This window comes from Ixodes scapularis, unplaced genomic scaffold, assembly GCF_016920785.2.
Source record: "Ixodes scapularis isolate PalLabHiFi unplaced genomic scaffold, ASM1692078v2 PGA_scaffold6__148_contigs__length_123643588, whole genome shotgun sequence".
Taxonomy (NCBI): domain Eukaryota; kingdom Metazoa; phylum Arthropoda; class Arachnida; order Ixodida; family Ixodidae; genus Ixodes; species Ixodes scapularis.
In genome coordinates this window covers 21,538,801-21,555,174 of record NW_024609881.1, presented here as the reverse complement: position 1 = coordinate 21,555,174, position 16,374 = coordinate 21,538,801, and the positions used below count along the sequence as shown (strand labels likewise).

Here is a 16,374-nt window from a genome sequence, read left to right as displayed (position 1 = left end):
GAAGAGGTTACGCAGAAACCGTGGCAGGAGCCGGCGACAAGCGACACTCGGTGTTAGCCACAGAACACGGGTTGCAGACGACAGTCGCCGGGTCAGGAGCCAGAGAAGACGGGAAGGACCGCAGAGCGAAGACTGCAGAGCAACGAGTGGGAGAGAGTGCCTTCGCGACTGCCTCACTGCTGATTCCTGTTGCGAAGACGTGGACGGCGAGGTAGCCGCCACAGGAGACTGTCGCATTCGAGGGACAGGCCATGGTGCATCGATCGTCCGGCAACCTGCGCTCCCGCGGCGGCGGGGCGCCCTTGCCGCAGAAGCACTCGAGGCCATACTCGAGACCGGCCCAGGGGTAGCCCAGGCGCAGGCAGAGCCCGACGCAGTGCGACGGGCCGTTGGACCGCGAGCGCGAAGCCAGCCGCTCCAGCAGCCGTTGCTGCCGGTCGTCCTGGTAGCAGCCCAGCGAACGTCCCGGCGCTGCCTCTCGCCCTGGCAATTGTGTTTCACGTTCCCGGGGGGGGGAAGCAAAAAAGGGGAAACAAAGGTGGAACCGAAAAACGAAAACCAAAAATGCAAAAGAAAAAGACTCGCCTTCACGGCAGACGTGCAACGCGATTCGACGTAGGTTTCTTTTTGTTTCCCTGTCTTGCATTTCTATTTTGGTAGAGCAAACACTGCGGGGAATCCAATAGGAAGGCTTGCATTTAAAGGGGCACTTGTCTGGAGTTTGAGATCATTTTTTTATGGTGCAAACTCGATCGACATGCCCTAAGCATCCCAGTAAACCCCAAACTACCAATGACACACGCCCTTTTCATTGATTAAAATGCGATCACACATTGAGATGCGCCCTTTTTATGAGATATCTCAGGAAAAGAGTGTGTTGCGAAGTTTGGTTGCATTTTTAACAAAAGAAACCATAAACGAGCGCAGTTTTGAGTTTCTAGAAGGCTTAGGATGTGTAGATTGAGCTTGTGCCATAAAAAGGACATCACAAACTGCACTTCCTTTAAGAGGAATTTGACTCGGTTTCGTAAGGGTGCAACGTTATCGACATGCTGCGGGCATTTTGGATAACTAAAAAATTTTAATTTACACACTCGGCTCCAATATAAAAAATGTGATCAAAGGTTGTATACGCTTTCTCTTCACTTCAAAGTAAAAGTGCACACGTGCAGTTCCCAAGGCGTGCAAATCAAGTCAGACCCACGAAAACCTTATAGCGGAAAGTCTCAATAAACAAACAAGTGAAACTACTAACAAATCATGCAAAAGTAAAATGATAACAAAAACTTGCCCCTTTATGGCACTACTCTGCCAAATGCAATGGAGACACACAACATATTTGGTGTCGCCTACCAGCAATGTCCCACAGGACAACTTTGCTACTCAGCCCGCATTTTGTGTCTCGATCGCACGAACACCGCCGTACGTTCCAGCGGAAGTGGAATGCAAAGTTCGAAACACTGGCGGTTCCACACACCACCTATGACCCTGCCGCATTTGCCTCTCCCCGTCTCCCGCGAAGTGTGAGCTTCTTCTCTTCACCCTCCTCCACGCTGTCCAACCTAGTCTTACAATACATGGGAGTGCATTGACTAAACGCCTACTTGGAAACAAGGCCGCAGCAATGAATTTTGCACGTCACCCACTGGAAACCAAAGCGGAGCACAGAGTAAACTCGAGCGTCGCGTCGGCGTTCGGCCGGGATGCCATTAAATCCGCGAGGACGCGGGCCCCGGCCGAACGTTGACGCGGCACTCGCACGACACTCTCCCGCAACGGCTGCGTAACGCATCCTGCGTTAAAAGGATCGCAATGGCCGCCCAAAGACGGCACCACCACGGGGTTGCCCGCAAACATTGTTAGCGACGCTTTCCGCTTTAAACCGCGCATTAAGAGATTGTGGCAACGAGGCGAAGTACCGCCGCAGGACACTTTGACTAGGGCGAAAGGGGATGCACCCCTGCCGGACAACACTGACCCCGGGCAAAACGGTGGGCCCGGGAAGGTGTCCCTTTGAGGTCAACGTGCGGGCTAGACCCGCTGTTCTCGAGTCCAAGAGCGGCGACAAAGAAACACTCTCTGCTCAGAGGGAAGGACACCCGACTCTTGGGTGGGAGGAGAAGGAACAAGAGGGAGTGCCAGCCTTAGAGCGCAACTCTAAGGCTGGCATGCTGCGTGGCGAGCTGCTTGGCGAGGTGAGATCAGATGTGGACTAAAATTGTGATTGCCTGCTAGTTCCCACTGAAAGCTTTGCTTTTTCCTTACTATTTTACATAGTAAGAAAAAGCACATCAAAGGCTGTAAAACCTTTCTCACTATTTGTATGTTGGTGAAGCATTCTTACTAAGGTAGTGCCTGAATGCGAACTCGCGAATGGGTCAAAACTGTCTCATTGGTTGATTACGCGGAAGCTGGGGCGACACGTCTAGGCTGCAGCCGAAAATGCTCTCACTCCCGCCTCAACCAAATTCAAACCCCCGAGGCAGCCACGGCCAGACCCAGGGCGGGAGGCGTACCGGAGGCACTCTCGCAGGAACGGGGCAGTCGGGCGGGGTACAGCGTCCCGGCCTGCGCCAAGCAGGTCACGTTGGCTAGCTCCCGCCTGCAGTGCAGCGAGGTCGCCCGACGGATGGCAGACAAGGCATCCTTCTCCGTGATCTCGCACGCCGGCTCGAACCCCAGCTGGGACCAGTCGATGGCCTCCGAAGCGTTGGCCCCGGCCGCAGTGGCGCCCTTGCGTGCCACGGGTCGCTGGCGGGCCGGACTCTCGTCCTCGTCGTACTCGTCATCCGACTGGGCACTCTGCTGCCGCCCGTGGCTCCCCTGCAATAGGCAGAACTCTGTCACAACAGACCTTTCACACCTAAAGACGACGCCAAGCAGCGCGTACACGCAGGTGAGGGATTGGATGGAAAAATGTGAACAACTGAATTCTTTGATCGGGTAGAAATTTGTGCACCGAACAGCTCCATGGGACAAACCCGAACTCCGTGCCAATCTCGTTCAAGTCTCTTCGATGGCAGAATTAACATTCTCCTCACAGTTTAAACGTGAAGTGGCTGGAAATTCTACTCAAATAAGTCGTGCCTGCGTATTATAGGAGCGGCATAAAATGCTAGTGCAAGACGAGCGGAAAGCTTCTTCAACCTTTGAATCCTGGGTAGGATTCAGGAAGCCACTCACTGCCCTCCCCCAAGCAAGCCGGACCTGCTTGGCTTCTAGCCAGTGCGTGTCGTGTCGTGCCGAAGAAAGGTCGCCATCTTGCTGGCCTCTTCTGGCCCTCCTCCACTCGTGTTTTTAAGTTTTGGGGGTACCTGCGGAAGATTGCAACAACGGTTGAGCCTTCCATGGATCAAGGGAGGAACCCTCCAATGTGAGAAGCCCTCAGTAGGATCAGGCGAGGATGGATAGCAGCACGATTCTCTCAATTCTAAGGTTGGCGGGCACTGCAGCCTAAATGCGCTTGCAGCTAGCTCGACCGTAGCCCTTTTGGAGTCGCTTTCCCAATCAACGCTGTTGGATAACAAGATTGTATCTAGTACAGAGTTTCTGAACCCAGCATGGTGACTACTCCATTGCCGGTAGCCATTGGCCGCTCAGTAGGACGGAGGACAGGTTTCCCTGGACACTGGGTTCCCTTTGAGCACCGGCCATGCGTGCAAAATTACGTAAACCCACTACCCCTTTTGTAATAATTCCCCCCAGTGCATAACTGCATGTTTATAATAAGAGCAGTGGCGCAAATTTCCGGCAAGCAGACGATGCACGTGCTTCCCCCGTCCGACGTTGCTTTGTCTGCTGCAAGAATGATAGTTAAGACACCTGGACACCAAGGACCTGGACAAACCAGTGCGGCACTCTCCTCCGTACAACAAATTATGTTCGAGGCTGTGGACTCGTGCTTGTAGCTTTCAGAACACCGCCAACGAAGCCCACCCAACTAGAAAAGCGAGAGTCGTCCTTGACAGCAGAAAGGTCAGCTCCGATTCGAAACGTGAACCGACACCATTTGATTTTCTGCATTAAGTACCGTGTGTAATCCTTTGTCCATGAAGAAGCGATGCCCTCAGTTGGGTTGCAAGTCTTGTGTCTGTCGTCTAGATTCAACATCATTTTTTATTGTTTCTCCAGCTGGGAGGAAAAACAATCGTCCTGCCTGTTCTTGGTGCACCAGTCTGCCGTCCCTTCTGGTTCAAACGCATTTGATAGCAGAAGGGACTCGGTGCACCCAGAAGCAGCAACGACTTTTTCTATTTTCTCCCTTTGCCCTGTCGAATGTTCCTCAAATAACCCCCAATTATTGAGATGTAAGTGCTGAGACGGGTAGGCATAATGAACCCAGAGATTGTGGGTGAAAGCAGGACAACAAAAACGCACACGGATGTTGAGACCTGGATGGCTAGGTTGGACATTTACATGTATGTCATAGAAGTGACGTAATGGTGTCTGATGGATGCAGCCAATTGCCTCCACCAATCAGGACAAACGCATGTTGAGACCTGGGGGGTTATGTTCGACAATTGTTTTGTTTCCCCTAAAAAGAAACGGAAGTGACGATATCGTGTCTGATTGGTTAGAGGCTCCAATGACAAAAGTTCCCTCTTTCGTCATTTGGGCCTCTAGACAATCAGACGCGATATTGTCACTTCCGTTTCTTTTTATGAGAAACAAAACATTTGTCGAACATAGCCCCCCTGTTTTCAATCTAGTCACTGGGCTCTTTTTATTACACCGCTAATGTCCGTAATTAGGGTATCTGTCATTTATCCAAATGTGACCTTTGGTAAATCTGTCAAGATACTCTATTTCACTTGCTTTCTTACTAGGTAAAAAAATCTTCGTTTGCTTCCTCAAGCCCGCCTACTCCTTTGGAGAGCGACACTGAATTACCCGATTCTGCCAAGGTTAGTCAGTCAGCGCCGCACAAGAACTGCAGTTGCAGAGACTTTAACGGTGTTAACTCAGCCTGAACTGGGCTATCGCTATGACCTCTTCAGAGAGGCCTGCCCATTCCCACGCATCCCCGACGCGTGATTTCACTCCTTCGCCTCGCAGGAACCGCAAACACGGTGCCGACCTGAGATTCGGACGAGGATTTGCCAGCTTCGTGGCGCGTCCTGGCGATCGCGTACTCGTCGGCGCCGTCATCGGACGACGGTACGGTGTAGAAGCAGTAGCCGAGGAAGACTTGGACGACGAGGATGGCCACACCGACCGCGAAGAACGGAAAGTGTCGACGGCACCAGCGGTTTCTGTTCACCACTCGCGACGCTGCCATGGACGACACTTCACATCACAGATCGTCACCTCCACACGCACGGTCATGCCCTTCGCACCCCGACAGCGCCGTTTTTCGAGTTCTCCGTACGGCCATACTAAGTCCTTCAACGTACCCCGGCGTCGCTCAAGCGGTGCGGGTTAATGAGGACGAACTTGTCAAGTCGGGGCACTTGGAGCACTTGGAGTACGACAGCTGCATCGCATCACAGCGGTAGCAAAGCGAAGACGGCGAAGAATGACAACAAAACACAAAAGGAAAAAGAAGCATGCCCAACGTTGGCGTGGCCTACTCAGCCTACTCGGTTTTAATAATTTTTCAATTAGGGTCCTACAATAATAAATATTATAAAATCAATAAAATTGCTACCTTTTTTAACTTAATCTATAATCTTTTTAAAGTTCACCAACGTTGTTAACGTTACTGAATCTCATAGAGTAGAGATGCACCTTGGCGCCCTGGGGGATAAGCAATCCATTAGGAGCATCTGTAGTGCCACCTGGAACGCTTTTTTTTTCTCCATCGATGCTAACGAGTGTAGAGTTCTTTTTCCGGTTGCCATCGTCCGAAGCGGTACGTGAATCAATAATTTCGACTTGTAATCTACTCAATCCTTACTAATTTATTGGGCCCATTTATATTTCGACTTTAGGTATACCACATTTAAGCATCCTAACCATGTTCCGTAAGCGTATTTGTGTCCCAAATTGGCCGGATCAGCCGTAATCTCTTGCGGGATGTCGGAGACCGCCTTTCGCGAGCACGGTGTTCCGTGTCTCAACATGCCGGGCTTTTGTGTTGATCACGCGGCGTGTGACAGATTCCGACGGGTATGCCTCGCTTTTTGACCCGCAGGCAAGATGGTGCGAATGAACGTGTTGGCAGACGCGCTCAAGTCGATCAACAACGCCGAGAAGCGGGGCAAGCGGCAGGTGCTGCTGCGACCCTGCTCGAAAGTCATCATTAAATTCCTCACCGTCATGATGAAGCACGGTAAGTGGCTCTGCACTTTGGACTCGGATCTAACCTAAAGTACATTTTGTGTTGCTCGTATGCACCGCTGTCTGTGTTGCCGAGAGAAGTGGTGTTGCGCTTGTTCGCGTGCCATAGTATGCAAAACAAGTCAGCAGCACGCTATCTGCCTAATAGTGTTTACAAGACTGTTTAACCCCTGGCCTCACTGGGGCAACAAAAACCGTGTTCTTACACATTTGAAATACACCCTGTCGGCGTTCTTTTGCACATCATTACCTGCTGGCCACAGAGGACTACTACTGGCAGCAATATCTCGGGATGTTTGAACGGCAGTTTGAATCGAATAACTGCTCCATTTGATGAACATGAAGGGAAAGCAGTGACACGCCGGTTAAAAGGTTTACCCATCCCTGCACGTTTCCACCGTCGCTTGAGGGCACTCTCGTACACCGCACAAGCTGCATAGTCCGCATGAATGTCACATTAAAGGAACACTGACATCCGCCAAAATTTGCTTTATTTTTTGCCAAGCAATTCATTATGGTGTCGGAAGACTACCCAGTCAGCATTTTGCTAGTTCATCACATATTTTTAATTAAGTCAAAACATGCAATTGCTCGAAACCGAAACCGGACTGGGGAGGAAGAAGAAATTTTGAGAGAGTTGGCAGAATTCATGTGGCTGCGCAGCTTTTTAGAAGCCACAAAAAATGGGTATCATATTTCTTTTCTCTTCTTAATATTTTGTGTGACCAACCACTTCGCTACATTTGGTGGTTGTGTTCTAAACCATACAAAACAGCTCGTGACCATGGAGAAGAGAGTGAGTGTGACTCGAACCGGCCAGTTTTCGATCGGCGGTTTTCGGGCAGAAAGAAAATGAATTTCGAGTCGCGAAATGTTTTCTGGGTAATGGGCTCTTGTATGTCAGGTACAAATAAAAATCTTGGCGAGCATAAATACCCTGTCAGTGCCTTTTTAATGCTACGCTCGTCCGCATTTGGCTGGGGGGGGTTTGATAGCCATTCAAAACTTCTGGTAGGTTGGGTGGCAGCCTTTCTACTGTGGAAACGCTTGTGTTTGGTTGCAACCGAGTGTGTTGTACAGCCTCGTGCTCGACGTGAGCTTTATAATCTTTTGACGCTGTTATAAACAACCATTTCTCATAGATGGCATGTACACTTGATCTTGCAAATAGGGAAAAACCTTCAATGTAGTTAAATGCAGTTTAAAGGGACAATCAAGGCAATTTCAGACATCTTTTTGGCAATTGAACTGGGTTCCAGGCACATCTCAGGCCACGTTGCCCAAATTTCAGCCGAAACCGGCGCTTGTGTGCCGCGCAAATCAATTAAACAGTAGTGATAATAATCATACCGGGATCGACTTGGGCGACGCCCCAAGAGTTGCGGGAGAAGCCAGGAGAAGCGGAGCTTATGTGACCGATGCGGGGCCAAGAAGCGCGGTGTCACAAGAGATGCGTCAGCGGTTGGTCGAAACGAGACGTGCCCTCAGTCACGTTTTGGTTCGCGATTTTTAGAAATACTGTTCTAATTTCCGCTTGAATAACCATGAAAAGTATAAATCGGATTGAAAATGATTACTAAACCGTAAATAAAGCAACATAATTGTTTGTTTTTTGTTTTTTTTGCTACGCTGGACGCGAAACGGCCAACGAGCAACTATGGGCACTTTGGCATGCGGGCCGCTCGTTGCCGGCTGGCGGTCTCCGTCGGGTGACGGCAGAGGCCGCCACACACATACTCCCGTTCCGTTGGTGTTCGGTCACCGAACGGAAGCTCGAACTTGCTCGCGAGAGCGGCATTGCCGTCTTGTTGACAGATTCGATGAAACGACCGCGCCAGCGCGCTGCTACAACCCACCGCGGTAACCAGAGTCTCGATCTCCTAAATACTACCGATACCGTCTATTCACACTCTACGTCACTCCCTACGTCACCTCCGTTTTCGGAGGCCCAGAAACGAGAATGGAGATTGTTCAGTTTCGGTTTCTTTCGTAGGCACAGAAATACACGTCACAAATGTCTATGAAAAATTGGGCAGTATGCTATGTTCCCAAGAAGCATTAAAACGGCATTTAAAAAAATTAAATTGTCTTCATTGCCCCTTTAAAAAGACACTGACCCCCCCCCCCCCCCCCCCTCTTTTTTTTTCTCCATTTCTTGCGAGGCGATTGATTACGTACGGTATCGGAATACTACCAAATTAATATTTTGATAGACATATTTTTTTAATAAAGCCATAAAATGAAATGGCTCGAAACCGAAACCCCCGCCCGCGATCGGCTCCAAAAAGAGTACTCTCGAGATGCTGCGTGAAGAGCTGCCTCACATGTTCTGCATCTGAAAGTGGCATTGTGCAGCAGAGTGCCCAAGTTTCCAAAAGATGAACGGGTCGGGATCAATGACTGGGTGCAATTCGTGCAGTACAGTTAGGGGAACCTCGGAACACGGACGCTGCCCGATTTATACGCTCCTTGCATTTTGTGGAAAGTGACTACATTGAGTTTGCAGGTGTCAAAAATGGAATCCCTTACCATATAGTTCAGCGACTTATTGTTCACAACCATTGTTCTTTTTCAGTGATAATTGTAAACATTGGAAAATGTAACAAAAAACGTGGTACGCCCACACTAGGGATTGAACCCGTGCCCACTGCGTGTGAAGCGGACATATTTCCACTGAGCTACTGGGGGAACTCTTCCTTGTAATGCAGCCGGTCAACTGTATGTCGGAAAGTTTGCTGCCGGTCTCCCTCCAGTGCATGCACCCCCGGCTTGAAGTTGGTCAGCACCACGCATCGACCACATTCGCACCTAGTAAAGAAACTATGCGTGCGTATTCCACTCAAGTACGCACTTCGTGCTTGACGTTTGAGCGAGCGATGTCTTCAGCCACGAGAATGGACGACGGCTTGGCCATGTCTTCGTGCAATCGGCTTGCTGGTCGGGCGTGTCGTACGGGAGGAATATCAATTCTTTCGATCGGTCCAAAATTTCTCTTTCGAAAAAAGACTGAATTCTCCGGTACTGCGAACAACAGTTCTGAAGTAGAGGTCCCACGCCCGTCGTCCGCTGCCATTTGCTAGTCCCCACGTTATGCGAAACGACGCCATGTTGAGAATCATGCAGTGAACGCACAGAATGCTTCCGGTTGTCTGTGTAACCATTTTTTCCCAATCGACGTATTTGCAGCTTGGAAGCCACAAAAGATTGGTTTCATTTTTTTTCCATTTTTAATATTGACTGTGTGGCTTTAATGACCCATGACCCACGACTTTGATTAAATTTGGTAGTCGTATCGAAACCTTAGAAAACTGCCCGTGACCACGGAAAAGTGAGTGAGCGCTACTCAAACCGGCCAGTTCTTGATCGGCGTTTTTTGGGCGGAAAGAAACCGAATTTCGAGCCGCAGATTCTGTTTTGGGTAATTGGGTTCTCATATGTCACGTCAACTAAAAACCTCGGCGACCATAAAAACCCTGTCACTGCCCCTTTAAGGGCTGCCTCGTAAATTGTGCCAGTATGTCTTCTTGTGAGGTTGCACAATGCCCTTGGATGCTACCAAGTGCTTGTTTGTGAACCAGCGTTAAGGAATGACCTAATCAAACTGTGAGGAAGTGCATGTTCCATTATGTTGAGTGAGCTGCATTATCTATACTTTGCTCACCCGCAAGCTAAGACTGCTGCGGAAGTTACGTGCTTGTTGGACCGGTCACGCGCCTATCTTTTACTATGGGATCGCCCACATGCAGAGAGCAGGGTCAGGTGACGAAAGGGAGCGGCGGATTGGTCCAGCGCTTGGGGGTGAACGGGGCGTATAGGGTGGGTGGTGACCCAGTTGTCCGGCCTGCAGGCTACATCGGAGAGTTCGAGATCGTGGACGACCACCGGTCGGGCAAGATCGTGGTGTTCCTCAACGGGCGGTTGAACAAGTGCGGCGTCATCAGCCCCCGCTTCGACGTGCAGCTCAAGGACACGGAGACGTGGATGCGCAACCTGCTGCCCTCCCGACAGTTCGGGTACGTCTGATCTCTCTCGGAGACTCCTCGTGTCGTTCTTGGCGGTGTTGAGGATGCACGGTCGTTGCTCCTCCGAGGGCAGTTGCGTCGCAACTTCCAGTTTGTCAGGCAGTGATGACTACCAGAAAATCCCTTGAGGGCGCCCTGCCCAGAGAAATTGCCCATTGCATTTTTTTTTGGCTACGTATCTGTAACAAAGAAATTTCGAAACTATCGCCTATCCTTCAGATTTTCAATTCAGATGTTGCGCGATCTGCGGTACCGGCGTGTGTGACAAGCGAGTTTGCAGCAGGTTCCCACGTTTTTGTCTGCAACGTGCGTGCGCAATGTCAGTCCCCGTGACATGCAAGTTCCCGTCCTTTTTCTTTTCTTTTTTTGCAATCTGCACGCATTTCTGGGTTTCCGTGGCATACAAGTTGCCAGTTTCTGCGTGTTTATAGCACCATGAAATACGAATCTGCTGCATTCACCGTCTGCGGTATCCTTTTCCGTGACCTAGGAGTTCATAGCAAACTCTTGCATGTTTGCGACCTGCGGTATCAGTTCCTGCGTCAATAATTTGCAGCGGGTGCCCTCAGGTTGGCCATTCATTATTGATCAAGTTTTTGCTGTTTCATCCCCAAAGAAGCCCACCAGAGGAGATTCATTATAACCATTTACATACTTGTTTAAAAATACTTAAGGTTGCAAACAGCTTTCCGCTTGACGAAAGCTTGGGCAAAATTCTTTTACCGGGGGTTTGTGGTTGTATTGGCACGCCGTTAGAGCCATCTATCTTTAAAAAAAAAAAATTTGTGTTTTCCGCGCATATTTTATGCTCAAGGCATGCATCCCTAATTTTAATTTCCAATTTGCGAATGAAAATTCAAGTTTCAGCCTTGCTGAGCAAATTAAAAGGTGAACAGAGAGCTGTAGGGTTCTGGAATTTCTCTACAATGAGAAATGATGCTAAATTCAGTACAGACATCAGCATCTTTTACGAGGAATGCACATTGTACTGACCATACACCTTTCCAGGTGTAGTGTCGAGCAAGGCGTTCTAGAGTGTGCATCCCCGTTTGCGAGTGTGTGTCAGTGTTGCCTGGCTGCTCTGGGCTGTGGGTTTTCTAGTCAGTGGGCTCTGGCAGCCCGCGTAGGCACAATTCCGGACTTTGGTGGCTACTAAATTGCTGCATTTTGTTAGAATTCTGAGTTTTATGGCAAGTAGAATGTCTCGGGACCTTCGACAAAATGTCGAAGGTCCTGAGACACATTTATGAGACCTTTTATGAAAACAAAACACAAAACAAATGAAGGCTACTTTTGGTGAGACTGTGCATGACAGAACAAATGCAACTGGAACATTTGTTTCATTTTGAGTGGATTTCTTACGCCGCCAGAGACTACGCCTATGTCAATCTACAAAGTTGTAACTGTCAAAAATAAAATCTCACAAAATAGCCGAAAAGCACGTATGTCTGCCCTCACGATATAAAATTCGATGAATCTTATCAATTCATAAACTATATTATATGTAGCTTACGATGCTGCATTATTCGAACGTGGTTTATTTGAAGATCTCAAATAACGCGGCATATCCAATCTACATGAACAACAGACACTTCACTGGCCGAGGGAGGCCATATAAAGGCGGCAGCCCAGGGCTCTGTTTAGAACGGTTGACGGTAGCTAGTGTCACCACAATGACGATAATTTTGTTTGTAGAGGCATCATCCTCCATCTTTGAGGGGATAAATGTTCTTTTAACAACATAATGCCACGAGCAAAGGGTAGGAAGACGGGGATCTTTTATGCAGGATGCTGCATTATTTACAAACCTCAAAAATACGAGAGCCTGGGATTGACCCTACAAATACGCCGAATGTTGTAAACAAAAAAAAAAAAAAATTGATTGACATTTAAAACACCCTGTAATGCCGAATTGGAGTGCAGCAGTTGAGGAGGAGGAGGGACACCCCACCTCCTTATCCTCCCTGCTACTACTCCTCCCCTTCTTCCTCGTCCTTCACCTCTCCTCATCCCTGAAGCTGCTCCCCCCCCCCCGCCGTTGCATCATGGGAGATGTCCCATAATGTACCGCGCGGTTATGGCAGCTGCGACGCCGCTCACGCCAGAAACGGGCGCCTAAGAGCTCTAGATTGACCCGGAGAATGTCTACGCAGAGGCAAGATAGCTTTTGAACCAGTTACGCAAGTCTTTACGAATGTCTCGTGACCATAATTGCCGTAAGAGCAACAGTCTGTCGACTTTGCCAAACGATTGGATAGATCATAGTATGGGTGTTGACATTCTTTGTCACTTATTTTCGTGGTCTATTACATGTAAAAAATGTTTTAGTTTTTCTGATGAGAAAGAGGGCGATATAACGAGCGGCTTACTTCAACTCTCGCGGAGCTATTGCACATTGCATAGTATTTCCGTTACGATTATAAGCGTCCACGCTCGGGGTGGCATAGTTTAGGTGCGCCTCATTTTCCTTCCTGTCGCGCCTCGGCTTTAAAAGTTGCCGGGCACGCAGAGTGTGGACATCACCCTTGAGGGGCACTCGTTCAAAATGTTGTCTCTCCCGCCGTGGCTGGGACGGAGCTAGTGAAAAGCTACGCTCACAGTTTCGCCGCCTTTTTCCTCCCATTGCGGTAATTTGTCTTTTTGCTTCACGCGACATTCGTTTACCTGGCAGTTGCTCTCGGGTGCCGCCATTCCGGTGCACCCTCGGTATGGTCTCGCTCCGCTGCGAGCGGTGTGGCGAGCGGAACGACAGAATACTTTTCGCGCCTTCCATCAGGCACGTCCGAAAAAGCTGGCAAATAATTTTGGTTCTATGCACCAAAGTGGCCGAGGTGTGTAACGGTTACGATGACTGGAGTGCGTCCCCCACTGGCGCGTTTACTGCGTCCGAAAAAGCGGTCCCTCGATTTCCACCCGGTGGCGTCACCGGTCGCAATGCCGGCAGCGTCCCTGCTGCGGTGGTGGACGTGGCAGCAGGCACTGCTACGTCCGTCGCCGCGGCAATGGTTGACGTCCACCACCGCGACATCACCACTTCAGCATCACGTTCGATGTACGAGCAGGACGGGATGCCAAACACACCAGTAGAAGACTAGTTCTAGGCACTGCACCGACGTAGCTCCGGCGTCGTTCCTCCGAAGCGTGGCCACGATCCCTCAATCTTTTCCTCATGCTATGTGGAAAAATTCCTCTAGGGACAAATCGAAGCACCGGGGGCTCGCTGTCATAAGAAAACCTATCGAATCGCTCACAGAACCTAATGGATGGACGTGGAGGGTTGGCAGAAGTTACAACGGAGAAAGTCGCCAGATGCGGCTACTCTTTTGCGGAACCTAGGGGTCGTGTTATGTCGAAATAATTTATATGTGACGCGAATGTTGTTGCATCTGCTTTAAGAAACGACCGCAGTTGAACCGTTGATTTTTACTCCTACTTGCATCGTTGTGACGATAAAATTTCCTAGGGCGGAAATTGCCGAAGTTTCTGGATCGTTAAGTAGTTTGTGTCCGGGCATTCGGTGGCTCCCGGTCGGTACCTCTGATTGGGGAGTTCGCCTGGTGCCATGCTGACGCCCCCTGCCTTTGTCTCTCCTACAGCTACATCGTGCTCACAACGTCTGGGGGCATCATGGACCACGAGGAGGCGAGGAGGAAACACCTGGGAGGCAAAATACTGGGCTACTTCTTCTGAGATAAATAAAACAACGCTCTGCTGCCAGGCTTGTCTCGTTTCGGCCTTCCTGTCTCTTGGGTCTGTGCAGCACCGTCGACAGTGTGGCACGTGTTCGACCACCCTCTAGGGGGGACGGCCGGGTTTGGCGGGGGACTCCCGCTGTACGAGCGTTTATGAAGCCGAGACAACTGCCAAGAAAAGTTGGAGGGACAATGCACTCCCAGAGAAAACTTCATTTAATGCCTAACTAAAACCGGAGCTATAAAAAACAGTTTCACGAGTTGAAATGTACCTAGTTGGGTTACAGTTACATGCTTGCGATGGCAACTTGTCACAGTCAGTAAAAGTTGTGACAAAAGTCCATTGATCACAGCTTGTAACATATTGCATGAAGAATGGCTACAGGCGCTGGAATAAAGGAATACTCGTGCGGGCGATGCTTTCAGGGAGGGATGTGCGCGACTTCGGTGATTGGCGGGACCGCAGGGCTCCCTCCCCAACTCCAGCATTTGCACGAATGGCTGGGAGCCAAGAGGGATGCCAGTGTTATCAGACTCGTTTAGCGGTCGCACTCATCAACATGGCTCGGTGCGCGCCGACTGGTAGAAAAGTGGAGGCGTCCATGAAACGGCGATAGCGATTATGGCAGCAACGCCGTTAAATGCTGAAAATGGCAAAGAGCTTCCAGCTAAAGAAAAGGAGATGCTGCTTGAATGGGTGGATGCAATACAAAGAACGTGGAATCCCAAACCAGTATTATGAAGATGCCATTGATGAATACCGAAGACTCCTTCAGGTGCTTTGAACGACATGTGCAACAGCGGAAGCCACAAGTTAGGTGATGCCACTGCCAGTATCCCAGACTGATGGATGTGTGGGCCATATATAGAGAGTTTGGTCAATGGGAGGAGTGGGCAGAGCCAGGGCGTGCAGCAGACTCTGATAGAGGGCTGGACATGCGCTCTTGGCCAACCAGAAGCCAGAAATGGTCCCTTAGCTGTGGTAGCGAGAAACACTTTTAATAAATGCATACAAGTTCAATGTAGTAACTCTTCATGGCTGAAAACATGGTGCACGTGATCTTCCAATTATCATGCAAAAAGTTGAAAGAAACGAACATGACTCCCAAACTCTTGCTTGGACGCAGTTTGACCACTTGGACGGCAGATGCTCGGCGCCTGGCGTAGATTACTATGTGCCGTGATCCAAGCCGCGGGCACAACATTTGCAGTCACCGAGAGTTACTCCGACGCACTTATTCGTTTCTCGCGACCACCACCAGGGCTTCTGGTTGGTCACATACGACTTCGTGGACACGTCCTGTAACACGCCCAGCCCGCTTTCGGCCGACGGCGTTTCCTCATTTGTCTCCTATATTTCCCAATGAATGGTCAAACTCTTTCTCTATATATGGCTCTGATGGATGTTGATGGCTGTACCCTTTGTGACGGACAGTAGAGTGCACCGCCTAGCTTAAGTCTAAAGAGACAAACATGATTCCTACTGCCCTTCTAAGCCAATTTTCTACCCCTATCTCCAGGCAACGTCGGATATTGCCAAGATGACCTCTGGGAGATCGGGCAAAAGAAACTAAAAACATCACCCCCTGCCTCCCCCCTTGGCGAAAGAGTCGCCGATTTTCCTGTGGTCAAACGTAGTTGGCGTTGCCCCAACATAGGGCCGACTGGGGGACGGCAATGAAACTTGTGGCCGGAGCAACATGGGAGGGAGTCCCGATTTTTCCCTGTCCCGCCTATCCCCAGCTGTGCTAGTTAGTTGTACATCATTCAATTTTCCCTAGTTTGTGACTAATCCTTTTCTCTTCCGTCCTTCCATCCTCGCCAGCAAAACCCAGGGCACCAGCCAAATTTGTTACCCCCTCGGAAAAAGCATGGCAAAGTCCCGTGCACCTCAAAACCAAGTGCTCTAGTGTCTCGCCCTCACTATGGCAGGTGGCACACAATGTGTCTGTCTCCTGGTATTTAGCCCTATACATCCTTATCCTCAAAACTCGCGTTCTCGCCTCGAACAGTAAGGAACTTGCCAGTGAATTGTCAAACACATTCTCCTTTCTTGCGTCTTTTTTGTCACCTGCACATTAGCGAGTTTTAGTAGACCGTGTTCCTCCCTCCGCTACCCGGAACTCTACAGCCAAGGCCATCGGCACGCAGGTGCAGTGGCGGTTTCTTCGTAGCGGAGGGGGAAACACGGTCTACTAAAACTCCCTATTGTTAGAGCTGATTTTTCAGCATTCTTCCCTCCCACATTTTCCTTTCTGCCTCTCGCTCCCTTTCCCACTGAAGTAGTCTACTTAGCCCCCATCACTAGTGTGTAGGGCAAGATATGTAAAGTTGCCAGACACGCAAGCAGAATGCCACCAATTGCGAAAAGATCCATTGCC

General features: G+C 49.8%; 2 protein-coding genes across 2 annotated transcripts in view; one reads left to right on the top strand and one right to left on the bottom strand.

Annotated features, from left to right (window-relative positions):
* Positions 1 to 5,499, bottom strand: part of LOC8044146 (xylosyltransferase 2) — a 34,933-nt gene extending 29,434 nt beyond the window's left edge. Inside the window, exons 1-3 of the mRNA XM_042294645.1 lie at positions 5,078 to 5,499; positions 2,517 to 2,823; positions 170 to 483 (exon numbers count right to left, since the gene is read on the bottom strand). Coding sequence (XP_042150579.1) covers positions 170 to 483; positions 2,517 to 2,823; positions 5,078 to 5,278 — 822 coding nt within the window. The 5' untranslated portion in view covers positions 5,279 to 5,499. The remainder of the gene's footprint in view (positions 1 to 169; positions 484 to 2,516; positions 2,824 to 5,077) is intronic.
* Positions 5,500 to 5,742: 243 nt separating this feature from the next.
* On the top strand, positions 5,743 to 14,018 carry LOC8044147 (40S ribosomal protein S15a). Its single transcript, XM_029982961.3, has 4 exons — positions 5,743 to 5,851; positions 6,134 to 6,271; positions 10,127 to 10,292; positions 13,898 to 14,018. Exons 2-4 carry the CDS (start codon positions 6,139 to 6,141, stop codon positions 13,989 to 13,991), a joined length of 393 nt encoding a protein of 130 aa, XP_029838821.1. The 5' UTR covers positions 5,743 to 5,851; positions 6,134 to 6,138; the 3' UTR covers positions 13,992 to 14,018.
* The last annotated feature ends 2,356 nt before the right edge of the window (positions 14,019 to 16,374 follow it).